The 26,818-nt window shown below is 48.2% G+C and overlaps 1 protein-coding gene across 4 annotated transcripts in view; it reads left to right on the top strand.

Annotated features, from left to right (window-relative positions):
* The first annotated feature begins 7,036 nt into the window (after positions 1-7,036).
* Gata4 (GATA binding protein 4) overlaps positions 7,037-26,818 on the top strand; it is a 38,703-nt gene continuing 18,921 nt past the window's right edge. For all 4 annotated transcript variants that reach the window (XM_076852252.2, XM_076852250.2, XM_076852251.2 and 1 more), the window contains exon 1: positions 7,037-7,649. In XM_076852252.2, the coding sequence (XP_076708367.1) occupies positions 7,037-7,649 (613 nt within the window). The remainder of the gene's footprint in view (positions 7,650-26,818) is intronic.

Raw genomic sequence — 26,818 nt, 5'->3', positions numbered from 1 at the left:
TCCCGGATAAATTGTTTTTTAAAGAGTACAATAAAACTAAGTCATTCTTATTTGTCAAAAGCCTCATGAGTCGACACTGCTAGGTCATTAAACAGTGGCTCTTAGTAAAAAGAGGTTAAAGAAAAAAGAGAGACTGAAGGTGTGCACAGTGTCCACGTCTCCCCATTGACTGTGGGAAAGGGAAAGAGGACGTGAGTGGATTTGAGCCATCCTCCCCAGGCTGGGCCAGGCCAGGAACATCCTCCTTAAAAATAGCCTAGAGCCTGAACCTCGGAGCACCCAGCCCCCTGCCCCCGCCCCGCAGCGGCCTCCTGAGCTCAAGAAGCCTGGGAACCTAAAGAAGCAGCCGATAAACCTCCTGCAGCCCGCCTGCGAGGCCTTGAAATGCTCCCAGCTCCTGGCAACGCGCACTGGGTCGCCCCGGCTCCCTCTTCGCCGGAGGGAGGCAAAGAGGGAGGGAGCAAGGAAAAACAAAATACCCCAAAGAACAGCATTTGCCAACAAGCTCCGGGGCGTCTTGAACCCAGACATTCGGAGAGAAATGTGGGGCGCTGGTTCCAGAGGAAAAAAAAAGACACAAAGGCCTCTGCCCCAGGCTGCTTCCAGAGGCAAAGAACATTCGCGGCCACGAACTCCCGGTTTCCAGTCCATCCAGTTGACTGCCCGCGGGAAACGTGGACCAGGGCCTGGCCAGGACCTGCGTCCAGGGAATTCGTGATAAGCAAGCGCTTAGCCAAAGCAGTCTTCTACACAAAGGTCTCACAACAGCCACACCGAGCAGAGCCTGCTGTTGAGTGTATAGAAGAGATTGAAGTTCAGGAGGTTGGCAGAGTGGTGGGGGTGGTGAAGGCCGGAGACCGCACGTCGCGGAGGCCCATCCTGAACTACGTGAAAGAATCCGGAGGTGGGGGGCTTGGGTCCTCATCTATAGGGAGGATTCTCGCGGGTGTTCGGGGAGACACAGAGCCATAAGCCCCTGGCTGGTTGCAAAGAAAATCTGTTCCCAGGCTCAGCCATTTTTGCCTTCTTAAGGTCACCGGGTGGGATCTAGGGTAGAGCCGAAGCCACAGATACCCGCGGAGGAGACAGAGACCTGGCCAGGGACTGGTTCGCCCGAGTGCATACTTTCAGTTCTCCAGAATGCCTTCGAAGTTCCCTGGTGCAAAGTTTTGGCTTGGTCCTGCTCTCGCTCGCCCCAACGAAGATGAGGACCCAATTTAAATAGGCAGGGATGATACCCTTCTCTCCGCTTTGTCTGAGGTACCCAGATCGGGGTGTGCCCAAAGAGACTGCTGTTCCCCAGTGCCGGCTCCAGGGATACCCAGGACACCCCCACTCTTAAGTTATCAGGCGCAGAAGCACTGGCTGGGACTTGGGGGAGCGGGAGAAGGAACTCTAAGCGCGCCGCCCCCAGCTGCCTGGGCGCACGGGGGCGGAAGCTGGCGACCGCCCGCGGGGCGTCGTCCGTAAGTCCCAGGCCTTCGGCATCTCGGCGCCCCCTTGGTCTCAATTTTCTCTCCTCTGCTAGGGCCGCCCTGAACCTCTGCATCTCTCGTACAAGGAAGAGAATTCCCCGCGCAGCCGCGCTCAATTCTTCCTCTGGGATTTTCCTGAGAATCCCCAGGAGTTGGCCACGGTCCCATGGAGGGTGGGGGACGGTTTCCTTCCACTCAGCCCCGCATCCTAGCCTGACTCTCAATGCTAGGGTTGCCCTCCCTCGGGCCGGGTTCCACCACCAATTCCAACTGCGGAAGCGCGTGTCAGCCCCAGCCTTCTCTCCGCGCTGCGCACGTTTCTTGCAGGGTGGTGTCCCAGCTCCCTCCAGATCCCTCTAATCTGGTAGGAGAAACCTGGGCCGGGGGAGGGGGGGTGCGGCCTTTAGATGGGGGAAAAAAACCAAAACCGTTTAACCCAAAGCGTGAGAGCCACGGCCGGCTGTTATCTGGGGCTGAAGGCTGCGGTAATCGATGGGTTATTTTTACGCGGTAATAGGGCCCTGTGATTGCTCTATTAACCTTTAGACCTGTCTGAGGGACTCTCCGGCTCACAGTCCCGCTGCGCCAGGGCCTGCAGGCACTGACGCCGACTCCAAACTCAAGTCTGACACCCTCCCCGCCCCCACTCCAGGGAGGAGACTCCAGCCCCTGGAAGAGCCTAGCACGCAGGGAGGCTCGCCTGGATCGCCGGGTTCCCAGCCCCCACCACGTCCCTTAGATTGGTGCAGCGGCCGCTGCAGGCTGCTAAGAAAACAGGGAGAGATCAGAAGCGAAGAGGCCGCCGGTGGGAAGCGTCGCCGGGAAGGGGTGCAGTTTTGCACAAGTACATAAAACAAGGCTGACGCCTTGCAGGCTCCCCGGGCTGCTGGGAAGGCAAAAGGGAGGCTTTGGTCTCCACACTCCTCAGTTTCTCTGGAGTCCGGGGATGAGAAGTTTCCCAGTCCTCGGTCCTAGAAATCTGCGGCCAGCCGGACACCCCTAGGTGGCCCAGAGCCCTAGGAAAGATCCGGCATCGAGACGGAGAGGTCACCTTCCCCTCTTTTAGCCCCGCCTCTCGCCCACCGCGGCTGGTAGAGGACGACTGCAGGTTGGAGGTAAAGAGGTAACTCGTTAATAAAGCTGGTCCTGGGCAAAACAGCAAACCGTATCGACCTTAGGTTGGGCGGTGGCCAAAGCCCCGCGCCCTGGCAGTGGCCCTCGGGCCCTTTCCACAGAGATCCCTGCGCCTGGACTTTGCCTGCTGGGGGAGCTTTTTTGAACTGCCTCCCGGCGCTCAGCGGAGGTACAGCAGAGGCACCCCTCCCCCCGTCCTGGCACGTGACTGCTACAGGCCAGTCAGCGCCCGCGAGCCCAGCGCAGGGGCGAGCGGAACGGCGCTGGGAGCTGAGCTAATAGCTGCCGGAGGCACAGTGGCCGCCGGAGGCTCCGCCGCCGCTGCAGCTCCGGGGGCGCCCGGGGAGCGCGAGCCCGCTCTTGAGGAAGCTCGAGGCTCCGCAGGTAGGGGTTTTCTCCCTCCTCTTTGCTGGTTCCCGTCCTTCGCGGAACTCGGAGCTCCTTCGTCCTGGATTGCGGGGGAATAGAGAGGTCTCCAGGAGGTGGAAAGGAGTCATGGGTCACTCCCTCTCCCAAAGTGCTCAAAGCTTTCCCTGCTTTTGACTTTGGCCTGGCAACTCTTTATCAAAGTAAGACCGGGGGCCAAGCGGAAAGAGAGGTTGAAATGCGTCGGGATTCTTTTTGTGTGAACTTGAACACTTAATCCGCCCCTGCGTGCAGACTCTCCAGCCTCTGGCATCTCACAGACCGGGCCTGGGTGGTGATGGTGGCCGTAGAAAATAACCCTGACCGACCGATTAGGGACAGGCCTCACAGCAGCTCGCACCCGGAGGGCTGTAGACCCAGGGGTGTCGTCCGCCAGCGACCACGGGACTCGGCGTAGCAGTGAGAGGCAGCGCAGCGGGGGCCGGGGGGCGCTGGAGGCACTCAGAGGTCCGGCCGGACTTTTTATGCCCCTTAAGGCCAGCTTCCTCCCCTTCTCTACGGGGGTCCGGGGAGCCAAATGCCCCGCAGAAAGCCAACAACCCACCCACCCTACTGCTTCTGGGTGGAACGCGTGGAGAGCCGGAACCCGGGCGGTGACGTTCCTCCGCCTGCCACCGCAGGCTCCCGGATCCACGTTAGGACGGTCGGCTCTGGCCTGAGAGTGGGGGGCGGTTACCCTTGGGAGAGGGACTCGGGGCAGTGAACTGCCACCAGTTTGAGGGGAAGAGAGGCCTTTCATTGAGGGGAAGAGGATGGCGAGGGGGTCGTGGCGGATGGCAGTCCCGGAGCTGCTCGGCCCGCGCTGCTGGGCAGGTTGGGGAAGACCTCAGGGAAGCATTTCCTGTGCTTCCCGGAGAGGGAAGACAGACAAGAGTAGGTTTCCAGCGTCTAAAGGGACAAGAGCTTCAATGGGTTGCCGGGGTAATGTCCCCCATACTTCTGAGTCTCCTTATCCCGGATTTCGGCAGCTTGGGTTACTGCTGGCCAGTGAGGACGCTCCTGGGTGACAGTTTTCTGCGCGGTAGGCCGAGAGCGACGGCGTGAGCTCAGTCCTGTAAATGGTCGCGAGCATTCAGGCGCTTGTAATTTTCTCACTTTCAAAAGATAGTTCAGAAAAGGGCCGTCGGTTAAATCATGAAAGGAAGAAGCATTTCCTTTGGGCCTGAGAACTTGAGGTGAATTGGGATGAGTGACCAGGAGGGGAAAAACTGGGGCACGGGCCAGACTCTTTTGCCAGTCTCAGGAGCTCGCGGGGCTTGTCTGCGGTAGGCAGGACCAAGGCTCAATTACAGAAACAAGCAAGCCTCTTAAGGGAATAGTTTCTTAACTTTCCAAAAGGATATAGAGGGGTATTTTCTCCATCTTCTGTGGTTCCAGTTATCCAACTTCGAGGTAATGTATCAGCCACTTGGAAAGGCAGAGAAAGTACTAAAAAGACAAATGTTAGATTTGTAACATTTCTAGCATTTATATTTTAAAGTTTTAAATTTCGCACCTATATACTGCAAGTTGGATTGCAAAATTCTGAATTTCCTTCCTTTTTTGCAGCTTTATGAGAAAAGAAAATTTACAACGTTACATTTTAGAATTATAAGAGTTGAGTTTTACAGAAAATGCAACTAAATAGGTCAGCTACTTGATATAAAAGTTAAATATTGGATATTTTATTAAGGGAAACCTATTTATTTACTTATTGAAGCCCAGAGACTACTAGGAGGTATTAATTTTTTTGCTTTTGTTTTTAAAGGTTAGGGTTAGTGACCTCAGTTCAATTTTTTTTGGTATCCATCTTCTAACTAAACTTGATGGAAGGAAATGTGCACCAAACCAATAGTTTATTGTGTATTTTGAAAGCAAATAAAAAAGCCATTTAGCAGTTACCATGTGTCTAAGTAATTCAGTGCCATTAATTTTATTATTGTTACTAGTGATGTTGAAAAAATTGTAGAAAGTATTATATAATTAAGTGTAGTAAAGATTCCACTTTTAGAATTTTTACAATAATAAAGGTAAATTTATTGTGGCATATATTATGTCTCAGGTGCTTTTTATAGTATATTAAAAATCTGTAATAATAGCCAACAGTTATATAGAACTTTCTGTGTGCCTGTTGTAAGACCTTATTGTAAATACTTTATGTGTATTCATTTATAATTCATGCTCTTAATTCTCACATTGGCTGTAGGAGACAGATGCCTTTAATATTTGTACTTTGTAGGTGAGGAACTGAGGCACAGAGAAGTTAAGTGATTCATCTAAAAGTTATTAATTTACTAAGTGACAGAGCCTAGATTTAATACATAAGTTCAGTTAATATCCTTGTAAGTCTGCTGTTGCAATGAAAAGAAACCACTGTGAGAAGCAGCTGTCTTTTCTGGAGGAGAGAAACGTGGGTGTCATGGACAGGTTCAAGCTCTTGGAGCCTATGGACATCCCCCCCCCCCACATGCCCTCTAATTGTACTTTGATCTTAGATGAGTTTCAAAATTTTTCAATGCTTCCTTTCCCTCTTTTGTAAAATGAGGGAAGACCCCTTGACTTGAGATGCAGGATCTGGGAAAAGGACCTGGGGCACAACAGGTGCTTCAGAAAGTGGAGTTCTGTTTTTAGGAAGAAGAAAAAACAAAAATCTCTGGCATTATGAAAACAGGATGCTAGGAAGCATACAGTCAAACTCGATGAACAGTGCTTTTCCCAAGCAGTCTCACTGGTGTGCTGATTCTGCCTATGGGTGGACCTGTGATTCCACAGGGGGAAAAAAAAAACCACTGAATTAGAATGAATTAGAATGGTTCACTGAGTTGTTCTGTAAAGTGATCTTGTACATTTCTTCTACTCTTTTGGTCCCCATATGCAATCTGTAAAATGTCTAAAATATAACTGTTTGCTATAAACACGTAGCTAGTCTGACTTGACATCCACACGGCATAGTGTATGGATAAGGGGTTTCGTGATCCTTTTTAGAGATTTTGCAGACACAGTTGCTCATTTATAAACATTGAGACTCTACCTCTAGCCTTTTTGTTTTTAAGATTGCAAACTAAACTTTCTTAGGTTACTGGTTTTTATAAAGATTGTCATTGTTTCCCCTCTGACAATCTAAAAGTTCTTGGCCAGGTTTGCTCAAGGAGAAATGGCGGGGGAGGGGGGAGGAGGGAGATTTCTTGGGTCCCAGGCATCCCCCTAATCTGAAACTCTCGAATTTATAAAATATTGTAGCAAAAATATGCTTTGAAGAATAAGGTAAAATTAAAGTCCTTCCTAATAAGCGATCCAAAAATAAATGACAATCAAACTGGTCTAGATCCTACATGCCCCCACTTCACAGGGCACCCCACCGCCGGGGCAAAGCCGGGGCAAAACAAAGGCGGCGGCTGTCCTCGAACCGCGAGGCCTAGGAAGCCGAGCCTGAGTCGGGCAATTTAGTTTGCAGGGCAGGAGAACCAACCAAGCTTGGGGACGGTGACTTCTGAAAGCTCTGGATGAGCCTCTTTTTCTCATTTTGTCCTTCCTCCTTTAGGACCCTGGCTGCAGCGAGGCGAAGGAGTCCTCTAGGCCTTCGGAATTGGAGGCTTCCGACTGACTGCGGGTGTTCTGGAGGCAGTGCACAGCGACCCGCGCAGGACCAAGGCCTCCGGACGTGGCGAGTGGGTTACCCGAAGGCGGGTGCCCCCACACCAGCGCCCAGGCACCACCTTGCGTTTTGTGCCGCCCTGAGCGCTCCAGACCTCCAGGCCCTGGGCGGAGAGGCCCCTCCTGCACCACCTTCCGGAACAACCCAAACTGCAATTTTGATTTTCCTGAGTAAACAGGAGCCCAGAGCCTTTGCCCGATGCTGGATTTAATATGCATACATCTTTGAGGGCCTTGGTTTTTTTTCCTTTGGTTTTTAATCATTTTTGTGACAGTCCCTCACACGTCCATTACTAGTCTTGTTGTCTTCTCTCCCCGCGCGGCTCTTTGACCAGCGAGGAGGGCGACGCGAAGAGCTCCCGGGGGCGATGTACCAGAGCCTGGCCATGGCCGCCAACCACGGGCCGCCGCCGGGGGCCTACGAGGCGGGCGGCCCCGGCGCCTTCATGCACGGCGCGGGCGCTGCGTCCTCGCCGGTCTACGTGCCCACGCCGCGGGTGCCTTCCTCGGTGCTGGGCCTGTCCTACCTCCAGGGTGGTGGCGGGGGTGCTGCCACCGGAGCCGCCTCGGGCGGCAGCTCGGGCGCGGCCCCGTCGGGTGCCGCTCCTGGGACACAGCAGGGCAGCCCAGGCTGGAGCCAGGCGGGAGCCGAGGGAGCCGCCTACACCCCGCCACCAGTGTCCCCGCGCTTCTCCTTCCCGGGGACCACAGGGTCCCTGGCGGCCGCCGCCGCCGCCGCCGCCCGGGAAGCCGCGGCCTACGGCAGTGGCGGCGGGGCGGCGGGCGCGGGCCTGGCCGGCCGCGAGCAGTACGGGCGCGCGGGCTTCGCGGGCTCCTACTCCAGCCCCTACCCGGCCTACATGGCCGACGTGGGTGCGTCCTGGGCCGCGGCCGCCGCCGCCTCCGCCGGCCCCTTCGACAGTCCGGTCCTGCACAGCCTGCCCGGGCGGGCCAACCCCGCCGCCCGACACCCCAATCTCGGTGAGTACTGCGGGAGGACCCCGAAAGGGGGCCAGCATCAGGCGGGCTGTCTCCAACCCTCCTGGGGCTGGAGATCTAAAGTGTTGGGTGGGGGAGGGTGCTTGATGCCATCGAGTTTCCAACGTCAGCAAACTGGAAGACGTGCTTGTGGGGATGGGCTTCAGGGCGGTAACCAAAAGAAAGATGAAGCGGAGGCCAGGCCAGACCGGGAGTCCGTCCGGCTCCCAGCCCCGGGAGCCTGGGAGGACGGCACTGGCGACCCCGCGGGGTTTCTGCTCGGGTTTCCTCCCCACCCTCCTCAGCCGCCTCAGTGGAGCCCTGATTACTCTGGCTGGGACCTGAGACCCAGGCCATTTGGCAGCCCAGTTGGAGGATCCCTCCAGGGGCAGATGATTTTCCTGTGTGTGGAGGGTGGGTTTCACGCCGGAAACAGGAGGGACCAGCAAAGGAGACCGCCTGGGGGTGGACCGAACTGGGGTCTGCGCTGGGTGGGTCTTCAGGGCGCTGTGTGGTCCCGTAGTCCCAGGTCCGCCGGGCTGGGATGGGGCCAGACATCTCCGGTTCTTTGTATTTTCCGGGTTAAATAGAGACTTTGCAGCTGCTTCCACACCTTGAACCTCCTCTTCCCCCCTTTTAGGCAGGGCTTAGAAATCTTGATGGACGCAATTCAGACCTGGGAGGGACTGCAATCAGCCCCACTTCCCGGATTTGTAGATGAATGAATCCATCTCTCGGCCTGGCACTTCGGCTGAGAGAGACCGGGAAGTGGCAACCACTAATTCAAAATGCAAACGACCTCTGGTCTGAGGAATTTCAAGGAGGACTGGAGGATCGGGTTTGAATTGAGCTGGCTCTTTGGAGGGAGGGGAAGCCCAGAGAGAAACAAAGTTAACATTTATTGACTACCTACTAAGTGCTAAACCCTTTGCTTTTGTTCTGGCTTTGAAGAGTAAAGTCTGCTTCTCCCAGTTTCCAGTATTGAACTGGCTCCTGTAGGGGCACTGGCTTTGAAGACCTTTTAAATGATTCTCTGGCCCTGGGTGGCTCTCTGGGAGTGGGGGTAGGCATCCGAATACACATCCCAGGTAAACTGATTAACCAAGGACGTGGCGCCGGGGCTGGGGCTGGGGCTATGGCTCCCTGCGTCCCCCTTCCCCGCACAGGGAAACCAGATGGCACCCCTGGGGGGGGGGAGGGGCCGCACTAATCTCTGTGGGTGGACCTTTGAGATAGTGTGTGGCAGAGTCTCCATATAATGGTGGCTGGAGGGGGGTGTGTAGGGGCTTCTGCCCAGCATTCTTATTCTCTGGGGTCTCTTCTGAACCCCTTCTGGGGCCTCTGGTTTAAAATAGGATTTAAAATAGGGAGGAATGGCCCCCACAGTCTTCAGGGTGGCACTGGGCGTTTCCTTTGGAACCCCTGTAGTCTTGGAGTGAGAACTTGGTATTTGCTTAAGAAAAAGAAGGAAGATGCAAATCTAAAGACCAGGAGATCTTGGGGACCTCCAAGTTACAGCCTCAGCAGTAGTTACAACATAAAGCGACACTGTGAGTGCTCACTGTGGGTATTTGGATTTCACCTTGCAAGCCCTCCGCACAGGGAGGTACTGAAGTCCTGGTTCCCCAAATTCCAGGGTCAACAGTGAGAGCTGACCTTTGAAGAGCATCTAGCCAGGACTGCTCCTGGCTTTGGCTCAGCTCCGCCCCACCCTTCTTTCAGGAAGCCCCTGGGTTTTCTTTCCTGCCACAGCCAAGAGTTTTAAGTGGTCAAGTTATGAAGGTGCCATGTTGTCGCTGAAGGAAGGCCAGGCATGTCGGGTTGTTGGCGCTGAGACCTTCAGCATGTTCTACTGGTGGGCGGGGCTTACATAAAAGCATTACTTCCTCCAGAGCAGTGGCCCCTCCCACCCCTTCCCCTTATGGAGAGTGAGCCTAGGGGCCTGGGCCTAACACATGCTAGAGGAGCTCTCCACGCCCCCCCCCCCAGCTACTCCCCCAGATTCTGTCTCTGTGTGTGGGGGGTGCTGGGGGGGGGTGCGTCAAACCTGGGGCCTCCTGCTCGCTAGGCAAGCACTTTAACCCTGAGCCATATCCCCAGCCCCTTAATGTGTTCTTCCCTCACAAGGTCCTTTGGTCAATGCCTGGTAGTTTAGGTGGCCAACTCCAGTGATGGGAGGAGGAGAATGGTTTCCATGCTGCTTGCTGAGAGCTCCGTGGGAGCTAGTGACCACCCACCTCTGAGTGGCTATACAGTGCGCTGGACAGAGCACAGGTGTTTGAAGTTGGGCAGACCTAGTTTGGGTTCCAGGTGCCCCATGTGATCTCAGTCCACCTCTTTTTCTGTAAAATGGGATCATCACGACTACTTTTAATGTTGTCTTAAGTTAGATAAGGTGACACTTGTGATGTATAGTATTTGGCTTTGTCCCTTCATAAATCATGACATTTTATTAAACACACTCACTGTTATGTACAGTGACCATTTTTCTGTGTGTTTTGTTTTTTCTCCCCCCTGGACTGAGGAGGTTCCCGGAACTTTTAGTGCTGACCTGGACAGTCTCCCGTGAATAGGATGGTTGGTCATAAGTAGACATGAAATAGGTAGATGACTCCCTGACCTGGTCTAGGGGAATTAGCTGGGAACAAAAAAGAGAAAGCAGAGAAGGTTCTTCCCTCCGTGTGAGTGTCTAGAAGTCTTCACTAAGTGGTGCCATCTGCACTGGGCCTTTTTTTCTTTTTTAGTTGCAGACCAACACAATACCTTTATTTATTTATTTATCTACCTATGTATTTATTTATGTGGTGCTGAGCTTCGAACCCAGTGCCTCATACGGGCTAGGCAAGCGCTTTGCCACTGAGCTGCAACCCCAGCCCTGCACTGGGAGTTGAAGGAGTTGGCCAAGAAAAGAACCTGCAGTTAAAACAAAAACAAAATGAAAGAAAGAAAAAAAGAAGATATGTCCTTACTTATCAATATACTGTGTAGTGCCATGAAATAATGCAACATGGCCCGTCTTTTGCTTAAAAATGTATTTATTAACACAAGTAAAACCACAAAGACTAATTCAATGAGGAGAAATAAGACTACACCTTTATTTTTCTGTGAAGTATTACCTGCTTTGGTATTAATAGTTAACATCTTGCCAGAGTTCTTACGTTGGTTATTGGAATAAGACAAAAATCAAGATGATAAAAGGCAACAGGGCTATCTATAAAGCCCTGCACTTAGGTTGGAAGAAATTATTCTGCCCTGACTAATGTATGTGGACTTTAACTCATTCCAAGTTCAATATGAGCAATGACCCTGAAACAATTATTGAAATCCATTAATTAGGCACATAAGTGGAGTTCTGTGACCTTCCTGAGGGCAGGTGTGGAATCTTACTCATATTTAAGTGCCTGGCACATGCTGGGCACTTGACAAATATTTGAGTAGAGATCTGGGAGATATTGCCCCAGTCTCTACCCTGCCCTGGTCAAACCACAGGGAATGGCTGCTTGAGTCCTTTAAGAGGCAAACTGAGAGCCTCTGGGGACCTTGGGCAGGATGGAGAGAGTCCTGGAAACCTTGGGGGAACTGCTGGAGGAAGCAGGGCTTTCAAAGTCTACTGTCTCTTGTGGCGCTCTGGGTGAGCAGATACTAGGTCTCAGAACACTGCTGCCCATCACTGTAGTCCTGGAAATGCATCCTGGACACTGGAGGGGTTTGCAGGGAGGATGCATGGTCACATGCCAGTGGAAACATGCAGTCTGTTTTTGCATTTCAAGGGCTGGGATCTGTGTGTGTTGTATAACAGTGGCAGGAGGATTAAATAACCAGTTGTGATGGTCACACTGGTATATACATTTGGCAGAACTCATGGAAATGCAGTCTTAAAATAGTGTACGTACATTACTCCATGGTACAGTTGATGCTCTCAACGAATTAATGCGTGTGTATATTTGAGGCTGAAAAGGAGACTGATATGGAAATTATATGTAAATATGCCTTGGAGGATATAGTGTGGTGGTAGGTGTTCCTGGAAAGGCTAAGGAATATATTTTACTAAGCAATATTAATTCTTTTGTGTCATGGAGAAACAAACAATTATAATATTCTCAAAGGACCTCAAAAATTTTGAATCATTTGAAAGGTCCATGAAAATAACAATGAAATACAGGTGCGCCAATTTCTTTTAAAAGTTTTGTTCCATTAGGTGCAGGGTGGGGCACTCAAGGTGCTCCAAGAGTTTGTTTATGGCGGAGATCGGTGGAAAATGCTGTAGTGTATTTTGGACCTTTGGGGGATTGCTTATCAATTAAGCCAGTTGCTTTCAGAGCCAGTTCATTTATTTTGTGAGACCAACTCTGAAGTAGCCTGTTTGACTAGAGAACAATTTGTCAGTCTTCAGGAAAACCGAAGTTGTTTAACTTTCCGGTTACCACCCTGAGCAGGTCAGTCAGAGTTGGAACTGGTCTGTGGTGCTAAGTAGAGAACCGATTCAATAAGGAAGGTGTGTTGGGGCCGCCTGGGGCATGTCACTACCCCCCAGTGAGACCTGTCACTGCCCAATTGTGCCCTATCACAAGGTCAGCCACATTTGCTAGTCACTTTCTAAGCACTCAGGTGGAATGATGCACAGGACACAGTTGTAGATAACATTTTCTTCTGTATCCCCCCTGTATTTTTTCCTTTCTTAAATGTACTAAGAAAACAAACATACTCTAAGGTGTGGGGAAACAGGAACTCTGATACCTGGCTGGCAGTGTAAATTGGTACAACCTTTATGGAGGTCCCTGGTGGTATCAGTCAAGTTACAAAGTCGATAGCCTTGACATAGATTTTTTTGTGTTGTTTTGTTTTTTTGCACCAGGGATTAAATTCAAGGGCACTAAACCACTGAGCCATATTCCCCTTTTTTGTATTTTATTTGGAGACAGGGTCTCAATGAGTTGTTTAGCACCTTGCTTTTTGCTGAGACTCATGATCCTCCTGTCTCAGCCTCCCAAGCTGTTAGGATTACAGGCGAGCACCATGCCCAGTTTGACATAGAAATTTTAACTTCGAGGAAGAAATTCGTTCTACAAATAAGCGGCACATATTCATTTCATTACTGTTCATAATAAAAAAAGTTGGAAATAACCTAAATACACATAATTAGGGGACTGTTTGTATATATGTGGTACATATGAACCATAAGTGTCATGTAGGCATAAATAATCATGAAGGTCATTAAGGAAGTCGGTAGGATTTTAATAGTGTATAGAGCACCATACTCTGTATAAAAAAGAATAGATTGTTTTCAATTGAAAATACACAAATTATCGCTGGAGATATTCTAGAGATCATTTGTAAAGAATTTGAAGTATGAATTTGTGGCTTTGGTGGACTGTGGGGAGGATGAGGATGGGTGAGGGATGAGGCTGGGAAAGGACATTCACATTTGTGCCTTGGAACTTTAAAAAGATTGTAATCGTTTTAACTATTTTTGTACTCATTTATGTGCTTCATTATTAATTTAGTAAATAAGAATACATTTAAAATACAGAGAAGTTAAAATTAGATTGGCTTAAAATTTTTTTTATTATATTTATGTGTACAGTTCAGTAGTGTTAAGTGTATTCATATTGCTGTGTTAACAGATCTTCAGAACTTTTTTATCTTGCAAAACTGAAACTTAATACTCATTAAAAAATAGCTCCCAACTAGGCATTGTGCTGCATGCCTTTAATCCCAGCTACTTAAGAGACTGAGGCAGGAGCATGGGAAATTTGAGGCCAGCTTGAACAACTTAGTGAGACCCTGTCTTAAAATAAACAAACAAAAATAAAAAGGTCAGGGGATGTAGTTCAGTGGTAGAGCTCCCCTAGGTCAATCTCCAATACCTCAGAAAAAGAAAAAAATCACTCCCAATTTCTTCCAGGCCCTCAGTCCCTAGAAACTCCCATTCTGCTCTCTGTCTGTATGCAGTTGATTAGCTACTTCATGTACATGAAATCATACAGCATTTGTTCTTCTGTGTTTCAATTAACAGAATGTCTTCAAAGCTCATCTACACTGTAGTATGTGCCAATTTCCTCTTTAAGGCTGAATCTATTTCACTGTAGTATAGAGCACATTTTGTTTGCACGTTCATGCATAGGTGGACTCTTGAGCTGCTTCACCTCTTGCTCTTGTGAACAATACTGCATATATACATGGGTATGGAGGTGCCTTTAGAGTCTGTTTTGTTTTTGGTAGTGGGAATTGAATGCAGAGGTGCTTTACTGCTGAGCTACATCCCTGTCCTTTTAATTTTTTATTTTGAAGCAGGGATTCACAAAGTTTCTGAGGCAGGCCTCAAACTTGCAATCCTCCTTCCTCAGCCTCCCGAGGTGCTGGGATTACAGGTGTACTCCACTGCACTAGTCTGAACCTTTGGAATTTTGAAGGATGTGAATGTTATTACCTATTTTTGAACACTTATTAAGCCAATTAAGTTTTTAAAAACAGGCTTATATTATTCACGAATCTACTTCCTGATAGTCTGTCTCCTGGTTTTGGTTTTTGTTTTTTTAAATAATTTTCTATTTAATGTTTATGGATACACAGGAAAAGTGCTTTGAGACATAGATTGATGTTTATTGAATTTGTTTATTGAATGCTTATTGAATTTTTACCTGTTCTCTTGTAAATTCCTTGGGAGTCCTTGGTCCTAAAAATGTCTTCAAGACCCCTCCAGATGAACACCATCCTTACCTGCAGTCCTGAATTTAGCTTTTGATTTTGCTTAATCACCAGGATGCTGTTTTACTAAGGGGGGGGGGATTCTGTCTCCTGATCTCAGTTTATAGCAGCAGCGGATAAGTCAGCCATTCTCAATGCCTCCACCCCTCAACTTCCTGAGGTCCCCTTACCCGCACAACACTCACCTTCTGGCCTAGCAACCTCTCCTCTTGGGAGTTGACCCTCAGGCTATTCTGGGGTCGGAACTTGCTGGAAAACCACTGACCTAGTCGCCCTCCTTTAGGGCAAAAGGTGATTCTTTTAAACCAGATTTTTATCCCTGTCCTTTTAAACAATGAAGTTGGACTGAATTTTAGAGCGAAAGCTGTTGCCAGTGCTGCTTCAGTTTGCAGGAGAAAGACAAAGGGGTGCTAGTTTTTCCTTGCCATGTTCTAGAAGAAAGCAGGCCTTTCAGGCTGCTTCAAGAACTCGAAGGGACCTAATTGACCTTTGCTAGGCCGCGTCACACTTCATGGATGGAGTTCTCCACATTTTATTGGTTATCTATATCGCTATTCCTTTGTCACTTCCTAAAGACAGGAGGATGAGTGGGATTTTAATAGGGATAGCCTCAAATGTGCTTTAATTTACGTAAAATAAATGTCTAGTTTGGGTACTTTAATGTTTGGATCCCAGCTAACAACCTGGTACTCTAGCCCGTTGTGAGGAATAAGTTGGTCTTTTGTCACCAGTGAGGAAATCATCAGTGACAGGGACTTCCAAGTCTTTCCTGGAGAGGTGGGTATGATGATCTCCTTTGTTCTGGAGGGAAACAGATACTCAGAAAGATGAACTGATCTGCTCACAGGAGTGAGCAACAGCTCCAGCTCAGAATCACGGGAAATCCAGCCTCTGGGGTCGTGCCACCCACTCTCCCTCACTTCACATTTGCCACATTGAAGGTGGGGCCTTGTCCTTCAGAACCACCAGGTATGAGGGGCTAGAGGCTCCTTCTCCCCTCAGCTCCACCCCCAGCGGCTCCGCCTCCCATCCAGTGCGGGTGTGGTCTCCCTTGAGTACCTTTCAGTGAATGCAGTGGCCGGAATCCCAGGAATTGCACCAACTTCCTCTTCAGCCTCTGGATCCTGGTATACAGGGAGTTGGAGAGAGGTTCCCTGAACTCAAACCCTCCACCCTGGAGGATTCTCCCAATTCCAGGGAGACAGTTGTCTGCTTATGGGAGCAAACCATGTGGCACTCTCAGAATCGCCTTTCCTGAAAGCAGGCTGTAGTCTTCCCTATTTTTGCTTTTCTCTAACATCTTCAGAGAAAGGAGGAGAAAACTGTGATAATTCTGATCTTAATAAAGATGAGCATGAGCATGGATCAAGACTGACTAAAACCCTAGGCAGAAGGGCCCTGGGGAACTGGCCTGAGCGAACCCAGCAGCCAGTCAGTGGAAGTTTTCTTCTTTCTGGCAGGTGGCCGGTGGTTTTATCTATTACTGCTCTGTAATCAGAATTGAGCGGGATAGTCCAGCTTCTTATCTGAATGGAGGGAATTTGGTTCTCTGGCCTTCTGCGATTTGCAGGAGCCCAATAATTGACTTGATGTTTTAAAATACCTTTTCCCCTATGAAGATACAGGTAGTCCAGGGAGGGAAGCCATTCTGTGTCTGTATTAAAAAGCCTCTGCAGGTGGAATTTGAGTCTTTCACTCTGAATTGAATGATCATGGATAAATATACATTGTTTTGGAGAATGAGAATTTAAGAAGTTACCACTCAAATTTGCTGGGAAATTTTAAGGATGATTAAGATCATGGGCTTTGGGATCCCCCAATTGCAGAGCTAGTTTTGCTTCTTAGAATTGAGTCCTTAAATTATTTTTTCAACTTCTCTCTCTCTCTCTCCCCCATTTTAAATCTCCATTTCTACTCCAGAAATCTAGTCAAACTTTATCACCTCTGTTTGGAACTGATCGATAGCAACTGGTGAGCAGGTTAATTATAATCGCAGAATAAACGCTGAAGTCTCAAAGTTCACCACTTTTGCAATGTTTTCAAACCCCTCCAGGACCATGCCAAGAGGCGCTCATTGACCTGTTCTAAGCAGGTGTGGGAGTTTGAACCGGGGGCAGGCAATCGGATCTGATTCAGGACAACTCAATTTGGTTTCTTATCTGGAGCTTTTCCTATCTTACGATGTCTGTCATTTCAGATAAAAAAAGTTCATCAATTGAGCTGGGAAATGGCAAGTTACATTTTCTTCTGATAAAAGTTTTCTAGTTGTTGTTTTATCAGGTTAGGTTGAAATCGTATGTGTCTCTGTCAAGGTCTGCAATGACCTTTTCAGATATTTTATCAGGTATTAGGTGAAGGAGACCTTTTTTTTTTTTTTCTCCTTTCTTTTCTTCGACCTAGGAAAGAATGACCTGACTTCTAAGATCATAAATCAAACCAGGTAAAGAGAGGCAATAATACAAGTTGCCCCTCAAAATTGAGTAGGCGGGGAAAGACAAACAACAAATAAAACTTGTCCCTAGCACACAGCGAGAACTTAACTTGACCCTAAATAAAGAATGTGGTTCCCACAGAGTGCACAGTAAATAGGAAAAGACTGCTTATTTGAAAAGGAAAATGTTTTCCAGGCAAAGATGGCTTCAGAAAAACAAGTAGTGTTTTTTTTTTTAATAGTATCATTAAAACTTTAATTATCCATCTATTAAACTCAATGCATGTTTAATATGGCAAAATGAAACACTTGGATGAACCAGTGTGCAAATAGTTGGTAATCTTACCATCACAAGATAATCACACTAGGCATTAATCCTTGACTTTCCACTTAACCATCCCTATGTAGGCATGTGTGTATCTATATTTTTAAATAGTCATAAAAGTTACTGTTTAAAGTCACTCAGCACCAAAGACAATTTCTCTGAGATTAGTGAGCCAGACTGGCTCCCAAAGACTGATCTCTTCAATAAAGCAAAATTGGGAATTGATTGAGGGAGCTGTTAATAATAGATGATCAAATGGGAAAGGTATGTGTAAAAAAAGATGTTTTTTCGTGTTAAGAGTATATAAACTCTTATATAGCCAACTTAGAGTGTCCTTTGGGTTTCAGAGACTTACGCATGTAAACTAAGCATGCATTCTACCTCTGAGCGACACCCCTGGCTGTTTATAAGTTTTAAATTGGTACCTCTTGAAGTGAGGGTTGCAGGCCGTTTGTCTTTGGATGCAGCGCTGACTGGGTCATGTGAGCTGTAGCTGGCAGCCTGCAACTCAGAAGGGGAACAGGAGCCCAGCAGCTCCAGGAGGGGATGGCTCATCTGTCTGCTGAGGAAACCTGGGATCTGTCCTGTGCCCTCGCTTTCCTGCTGAATGATTTTGGGTTACTCAGTAGACCTCTCTTTGCTTGAATATCTGTGTTTTTAAGAGGAAGAAATGAAGCCAGATACAGAAATGGTGAGAAAGGCTGCTATGGAACTCTTTGGAGATATTTAAAATCCAGCATCCCTCAGGAGAACCGCTCAGGTTGACAGCATCTTTGCCCAGACCATAGCCACCATATTAACACTGACCTCTGTGAGCCTGCTGGACAGCAAACCTGAATCCACATCATCTGTGTCAGACAGGTTTGTGTGGCTACCTGACTCATTAAGCAACAGTAGCTGTGATGTCTTGGGCTTGATGGACTAATTTTGCCCACTAAAATATAAAAATCAGTCTTGGGAAATCATGACTTCAGAGTGGTCAGTTTGGTTTCTGGATAAGCTTATTCAGTGTGGGAGGTTCTAGGAAGCTGTGGAGATTCAATAGAGGGCAGTGCTGGTTACAAAGGCCAGCACCAGACACATCCTTTTCTTCTGCCCACTTCCTATGAGCCACACACTTGGGCTATGGAGATAAAAAATGAGCAAGATGCTCTCTGAATCACGGCAGTGTAGACCTGGCACAGGAAATGAAGTGAGTGTGCAGGCCCAGGGCAGTCTGAAGATCTGCAGGGGACAAATCTGCGGTACTGGGAGCCCTTGGGATACCCTAGAAGCCTAGACCTGTCTTGGTGCTAGAAGGTGAGTCCAGGCTTGCTGGAAGGACACTGGTCAGTGGAGTCCTGAGAGCTGAGTTGGGGTTTGCATGGGGAAGTATCAGCAGAGGACAAGGCGGGAGGCTGGCTCTTGTGCAGCCTCCCGTGGAACATTCAAGGCTGGGAAGCAGACAGAGCCTTCAAAATAGCTCCCACCTGGCCTTGGAGAGTTAGAAGACATGGAAGTAGAGCAGGATCCAGTAGCACATGGGAGCATAGCTAAGATTGTGAGGTAGAGATGCCCAGTGGCTCTTGCTGACTCCTTCAGGGCAATGACCGCCTTCCCCTGCCTCGCCCCACCCCTCCATCACAGCCAAAACTGGTGCAAATGGAGCCCCGTGCTCCAAGTGCATTACACGTCCGCACCGTGGCACAGGCAGCCGTATCATTTGTAACAGCGGACACACAGGTTGGTGTGAGGTGCAGCGCCTGGTGTGCAGGCCAATTTCAGCCCTCCAATGTGGATCCCCATCCTGGAATGCAGGAGGGGTATGTTTAGTCTGACCCAGGCTGCGGAGTGTCTTGTAAGCCCCTTTTCTTGTGCTCTCTCTGGGGGTGTTGGCGGTGAGAGTGGCCTTGAATAGGAATATCAAGATTTACAGAGGAAAACTGTGCAAGTCCTCCTCACCAGGCCCCATGAGGTGCATTCACCAGAGCAGCTGCCCCAGGGGATTTAGAGGTGAAGCTGGAGGGCTCCAATTCACCTGGCTTTCTTATTTTGAGCCTATTACTCTTCTTTAAGTTCAATTCTTGACATTTATTTATTTTGCAGCGCCAAGGTTTGAACCCAGGGCCTTGTGCATGCTAGGTGAGCACGCTACCACAGAGGTACAACTCTAGCCCCAATTGTTGCCCTATAAACCAATTTTTTTAAAATATAGAAAATTTTAATGTGCAAAAGTAGAGCATAGAAGATCCATCCTCCAGCTTCCACAAAGATTAATTGATGACTGGCTGTTTACCTATGCCCCCAGTCACTGTTCCCCTGTTAGTACTCTTTTAAAGCAAAAATCAGACGACACATCCTTGCATCTTGTATGTCTCTCTAAGAGATGTGTGGACTGTTTTTAAAAATATAACCCAAGTGCCACATTATCACTTTGAAACAAATTAACTGTCACTTTTTAAAAATCACTAAATATCCAGTGCACAAATTTCCATTTGTCTAATTTTCTTTCTTGTTAAAATTAGTATCTCAGTGACACTGTAAGTTGTCTCTGTTGATAATGACTCTTAAGTGTCTTTTAGTCTTTAGGTCTCTTTAATTTTCTTGTCATATGTTTGCCAAAAAATCAAAGCTTTTCCTGGAGAGCCTCCGAAGACTGGATCTTGTTGTGCGTCCTTGTCCCGTTTTCACATAAACCTGCAGTTGGAAAACTGAGCCTAGTCAGGTGCAGATCTGCACTGCCATTGAGTGCTGTGGGCTGGATCCATAGTTTCGTGAGAGTCACAAATGGTGCTATTATAATGCTTTCATTCCTTCTTCATTTATTAGCTGAATTCTTTATAATGACAAACAGATGGGTACAGTTTGGGTAGAACAGTCAGGATAAATGCTTGCTGTTTTCACTTTACTTTTTCATTTTCAAAATAATGAGTCTGTTTCCTAGCCTCCTGTGTTAGTCAGCCTTCTGTTGTATCACCCATACTTTGGAGCTGTGCTCCCCTGTCCAGCAACTGGCTCCCTTGTAGGGGCAGTAAGGAGCCAGAGAAGGATCAGGCAGAGGAATTTGGGCTTTGTGAATAGGGCAGGTGCAACTAAAACTTCCAGGTGGGATTATGTGCACAGCGGGGGAGAAGGGTGTGAGACCGGCAGCTGATGTGGAGGCTGAGGCAGGTTCAGCCAGAGACAGATTCAATAGGGCAGGCAGCAGTGTGTCTAGCCTGGCAGTAAGTGATGGTGGTGGAATAGAAGGAAAGGCACAGGGAAATCTCCAGGGCAAACTGGGTATGGACGTCTGTGGTGAAGACCACCGTCAGTATGTTTCACTTGGCCATAGGGTGGGGAGGATGAACCGTGGCAGCGTGTGTGAGACCCCTTCCTGTGCCTCTGCATCTCCAGTTTGTGCGTTCTGGGGATGGGTCATCCTGACGCTACTGCCCAGGGCTGTCACCTGCATTGGCTGAATTTCCTTTGGATCCTGGGCTGTCCTTCCCTGTTGTCATGGAAAGTGTAACTCCTGTCACTAGGGAACCCTCTACTTGGCCTACACGAGGGTGGGGTGAGGAAGGGGCATATGCTATAGTAAAGGAACCCTGTATCATGGTGAATCCTGGATTAGAGGCTGATGTGTCATGTGGCCCTGGCCAGTGTCACTTCACTTCTATGGGATTCTGCTGCCCCATCAGGGACTCAGACCCATATTTTCCCAGGTGCTTTACTTATTGGGTTAAAAATGTTTGCAGGAACTTTTGAATGAGGAGGTGAGTACTTTTTTTTTTAATAGATTGTAGAAATTAAAAAATAATTTTTCACTTCCCAGTCCAATTCACACCTCCTTCTTGGCCCAAGGACAGGGAGTCTGACTAAGCGCCTGCTGTCCAGCAGTCTTCCTGGTCGATGGCACAGGCTGGGGAAAAATGGCCCTTCTGGGGAGGCCAATGTGGCCTCTTTTTGACAGGTTTGTTACTGGGAGAACAAACTACTGTATTTCTGGTAAGTCCCTTGGCATTAGGCTTGGGCAAGTCTTGGTCTTGTTGGGATGGCCAGGATGAGAGGAACTTCCCAGCCTTGCTCTGGACTCTACAGGTTAGGATTACCTCTGTCATGGTGCTGAGGAGCATGGACTTGGAACCCTGGCTCTCAGGAAGTGCTGGGCCATCTGCATCTGACTGTCCATCTCTTCTTTCTACCTCATAATTCTATAATGGCTTCTTATGCAAGCTCTCTGTCTCTTGTTCTCTCTCAGTGGACTATGGAAGAACTGGAAGCAAAAAGGGGCTGAATCAAGGTCACACTGTCCCTTAGTAGCTAAGAGCAAGGCAGAAGGTGGATCTTATAAATGTCTGAACACTGAGGTTAGGTTTCTCATCCGAATCTCTGTGGGCATGTCTCCAGGCAGAATTCCTGAGAATAAGCCCAGGGCCTGTAACACAGCCCTTCACCAAGCCAGTCTTTTTATTTGGGTTATCATTCTGGAGACTGCACGTGTTTCTAGGGCAGGAATTAGACCTTACTTCATTTGGGGGTCTGTAATACAATTGCCTAGGAAATTTCAGATAAATGTCCATGAACTGAAAAGATAAAGTCTAGGATTCATCCTAAAGCAGATGCTTTGGTCCCATGTTTGTGCTGTATGAATGGCTCTACCAAGTCACCTCCAAGGGAGGAGAGGATCTGTCCTTGTGAAAGGGGCCCCTAAGGCACAAGTTCAGAGAGGAGACTGTCTGGATTCTTGGTCAGTATCACAGGGAGAGGAACCCTGAAGAGAGGTGGCGGCAGATTGAAGGAGTATAAGGACTCTGCAAAGGCGCCACAACCCAAGCTACGAGGCGAGCGAAGAGCATGAACTGCCCTGGCACTTTCTCAAATGTAACTGAAGGAGACAGGGCACCTGGAGGTGGGACCAGCTCTTTAGGCGAGATGGGTGGCCATGAGCTTATCATTGCCTCTGTCTGAAGCCCTGAGAAGGGGAGAGCCCCCAGGGCAGGGAGGAGATGCTATGAGGGCAGAGGACTCTGCAAAGCTGGCTTCCAATAAAGGTGGGGGTGGAGTGCAGGTGTGTGGGCAGCAGCAGCACACCAGTGACAGAGGAGCCGGAAAGGAAGCGGAGAAGAATGGTTATACGCTCCCTGGCTGCTCATCCTGTTTTAACCTTGTCGAAATGTCGGGTCCATTCCTTTTCCCCAAGGTGCCCTGCTGAGCCAGAATGGTGCCTTCTTAGCCTTCCAAAGGATCTCCCTAACCGGGTGCGTTGATGTCTACCTGTAATCCCAGTGACTCTGAAGGCTGAGACAAGAGAATCGCAAGTTCAGTGTCAGCCTCAGCAATTTAGTGAGACCCTGTCTCAAAATAAAAAATAAAAAGAACCAGAGGATGTACATAGCTCGGTGGTAAAGTCCCCTGGGTTCAATCCCCAGTACAAAAATAAAAAAAAATAAAAAACAACAGAAAAAAAAAATAGGGCTCCTGCAAAGCCTTCACCTCCTGCCAACGTTCTGGGCCTAGAGCCAGATCTGCTACAGTCTCTCTCTGCCAGTTTACAGAGACCTGGAGTTTTTACCCAGCAAGCTTCTCCTGTCCTGCTGAGCACATAAGTCCACTGCTTTTCTGTTCCTCATGTGGAGCAGGGTCCCGAGCTCCTTAGCCTCTCGAGAGACCTGGAGAGAGTTGTCACTGCTCTCAACCTCATCATAACAAACGCGTAGGAGCTCAAAGAGCCCCTGTAGACACAAACTCTCCGTCAGATGTGTTTAAAGGGTGTAAGTGCCTGTTGATTTTGGAGGCTAGTCTCTCCCTGCCTGAAGTGCTTCACAGAAGTGACAAGACACTTTCCTTTGGGGAATGTTGATATTAAGTTTCCTGCCCCGTGTAAACACAACTCCAGGAATGGCATTAATAACGGGGACCCTGTCCCTGAGCAGAGCTGTGGGGCCAGAGTGGGTGGTGGGGAGCAGGAAGAAGAGGGAGGGGAACACTGGCCAAATGGACCATAGAACTATCTGCGCACTAGAGGGTAGACCCATGAGCCAGGCTCCCTTGGGCTTCTATTCCTCATTTGGGACCTACAGCGTTTTATTGTTTGGCAGCTGAGAAAGGAGAGGCAGGAGAGTCTGTGGCTGAGGAGCCAGTTCAGGTAGAGACAGCTCATCTAAAATTTTGACTTCTTCTTATAATATCCCCCAGTTTCGCTTCAATAAAATTGAATAGAGGGCTGGAGATATAGCTCATTGATAGAGCACTTGCCTAGCATGCACAAGGGTGGGTTCTATCCCTAGTACTGAAAACAAATTTAAATAGAAATTGCTTTTTTTTGGGGGGGGTTATTGTATTAGTGTTAATAGGCATAGTACATGGCGTGCAGTATCTATACGTGTTAGCCATCAGTCACTAAGTCACTAGAAGAGATGTTATTTAAAATAGGATCTTTTTGGTTCCACTAATAAAGGGTTAGGGTGTAGAGAAGTCTGCCAGGATGACCCAATGAGGGTTTTGTGTATGCATTAGAATTTGCCTGGGCATGGTAGTACACACCTGTAATCCCTCAACTGGAGTGTGTGCTGAGGCAGGAGAATTGCAAGTTCAAGGTCAGCCTCAGTAACTTAGTGAGACTCTGTTTCAAAAAAAAAAAAAAAAAAAAAGGTGAGGGTGCTGAGGTTGTGGCTCAGTGGAAGAGCACTTGCCTAGCATGCATGAGGCACTGGGTTCAATCCCCAACACTTCATACAAAAATACTAAATAAAGGTATTGTGTCCACCTACAAATATATATATTATGTATAGAAAGAGGCAGGGTCGGGGCAGGGCTGGAGATATAGCTCAGCAGTAAGTTGGAAAGCATCCCTGGGTTCAATCTCCAGTACCAAAGGGTTTTCTTTTTTTTTTCTTTGAATCAGTCCACATGCAGGGGCAGGGTGATGGACTGTCTATAATTCCTTCTTCATAGGGGGATACATGGATGTAGACAGAAGCTAATTGGGATTATAGAGGCCTGAAGAATGATTTTTTTTTAAACTTTAGAACATTGTGAAGATCCTCCCAAGGGAATTAGGACCAGTTGTCTACCTCCGGTAAGGTTTGAACCAAAGGAAGATGAAGCGACTTGAGCGGAACCAGAAGACAGCAGGATGGTGTGGTTCAGCTGTGGGTGTGTGGGTTCCCAGCAGCCCTCTCCAGGCTGGAATGTGGGACTCTGACAAGGAGTGAGACCTCCTTCCAGCTCACACTACTTCTGGGGAGGCTTTTCCAGGCTCCAGACCAAGCAGCCCTGATGATTAATGTCATCAGGGTGCTAAGTGTGTTTGCTGAAAAGATTGAGGCAAGTCTTCTGCCTCGTGAACCTCTTCCTAGGAATGCATCTGACCCACGGTGGCTGCTGGATTCCGAGCAGATCTGGAGGATTTGAAGATCAGGGGGAGGGTTCCTTATTAGTTGAGTGGTTGGGGTTTTTAAGAAAATTACTGAACCTGAGTTTTCTATCCCTGATGTTTTTGAATCAGGATCCAGTTTTCTGGTGCCTCTGTCTCCACTGCAGCTGTGGTCTGGACTTGCTGACCACCTTGGAGGAGCCACAGGGGCCAGTCTAGGCCTCAGTCCTTGGTCAAAATGAGTGAATTGGAACCAGCTGCCTCTTAGCCAGTGGGTCCTTCCAACCCTGCATCTTGGAGAGTCAGGAGGGAAAAGAGTGTGAGGGGAAGTTCTGACAGCACTACCAAGAAGAGGGACAGAGTGTGGACAGGAAATGGTGCTGTTACTCTGAGGAACAGAGGTTTGATGGCCATATGAAAGGGCCCAAGGACAGCAGGCCGGCAGAGGGACAGACATGAGAATGACGCGGGTGAGATCCTGAGGCCTTCGCTGGGCTGCTGGCTGAGCAGTTTGGTGAGAGGGGCCCATGTGGTGTCACCGAGCCCCCGTGAGCATGCTGTGGGCCTGTGGTGCTCCCTGCTGTCCTTGGCATGGCGTCACTTATTCCCAGGACTGTCACTGGGGCAGGAGTTGCAGTGTCCACTGGCAGGTGAAGAAACCAAGGTTAAAAGAACCTGCCCAAGACCACCAAAGGGCTGGCATGGTGGTACCCAGGCCAGCCTGACCTCCTGGATGATGCCCTTCTCACTCCCTTGTGTCAGCTGTCCCCAGGAGTTTCCCTGGCTGGATCAGCAAATGGGAGCTGCAGTGGTTTGACTGGTTTATTTCGCTGCTACATTTATTCATAATATTCTACAAAAGGATGGATACATTAGTGATTGAGAAGAAAGATTTATTGGTTGGAGAGAGAGAGAGAGAGAGAGAGAGAGAGATAGTAGACAAAAGGTGGAAACAACCCAAGTGTCCATTAATGGATAAATGGATGAATGGATGATATTCAAAGCAAAGAAAGAGCTAAACGATATTCCAAAGCAAAGAAAAAAAAAAAAAAAGATGACTAAGTGCCATGTGAACCCATGGAAACACTCTGTAGGTCTGGGATGACCGTATTTGAGGAGCGGGTGGGGACTTCTTGGGAAAGACAGCAGAGGAAAGGTATGCTTTCTCCTCTTCCTCCTTGAAGACCACCACATCAGGTGAAAAGAACCATGAAATAAAGTAAAATTTCATCTTTAGTGAAATTAGGAAACACCCCGTACCCCCATTTTGGAAATCCTGCCAGATGTAATAGAAATTCAGGCTCCATTGAGGAAAAGACTTTGAAAGCTAGTTCATACTTCTTAGTAAGTAAACTTCCCAGTTGATAAAGTGAATGAGATTGGAAATGAAGTGGCAATGTTCTTATTATTGTAGATGAAATAATGGTCAACTCAGCAAATAGATACGTAAGATCTGTATGGAGAAAGCTATAAGCCTTTCCTGAAGGGCATAAAAGAAGACAAAATAAGTGGGAAAAGATGTTATATTCTTGGATTGGAAAGCTTCATGATATTCTTTAATCCAAAAATTTCCAGACAAATCTAGAAATTTAATGCAGTCCCAGAAAACATCCCAACAGGATTTCTTAAATGCAACTTGTCAAGTTGATTGTAGTATTTATATGGACAAGTTATTGTATAAAAATAGCCAAGATAATGTTTAAAAAGAAAACTTAAGAAAAGGGAACTTGCCTTATCAGAAATCAAAACAAACTAAAGAGGTACTGGCACAGCCACTAATGCAGCGCTGTTCATTACAGCCCTGTTGTATGTAGCAGTGAAAAATGACTTGCTGGAACACAGCCAAGGCTCTAGGAATGGGGAAGCCACGGTAAAAAAGACTGGCATTAACGTGGGGTCCTTTCAGCTATCAAGAACAGCTAAACAACTGTGGGAATTATGGAGTACAATGTAAATGTTATGTACCTTTACAATGTAAAACTAATACATCCTCTTACAAGAGTGAAGTAGATCTGTGCTGATAGGGAAGAATATCCCAGTAAATGGGCTCTCAAGGGGAAATTGTGTGCATAAGAGTACACGTGGCATGATCCCCTTTCAGGTCACCACATATGGCTGCTCTTCCCTTCTTGGGGGAAGATTTTATCCCCCACCCTGATGACATTGGTTTGGCTCTTGACCCGTCATATGGACTTGAAGTTACTGTGCAACCTCCAAGCAGAAGCCTTGAGAGTCACACTCTGACGTCACTTTCTGCCCCTGCCACAAAGTTGGCAAGACCCACATAGGGTTTCTCTTTCAACCTGAATCTCAGAATGAAGCGTGCACACATAACAGAATTACAGTCAACTTAAAGCCGACACTTAATG

This window comes from Callospermophilus lateralis, chromosome 4 (assembly GCF_048772815.1).
Source record: "Callospermophilus lateralis isolate mCalLat2 chromosome 4, mCalLat2.hap1, whole genome shotgun sequence".
NCBI lineage: Eukaryota > Metazoa > Chordata > Mammalia > Rodentia > Sciuridae > Callospermophilus > Callospermophilus lateralis.
This window is presented reverse-complemented; position numbering and strand designations above follow the sequence as displayed.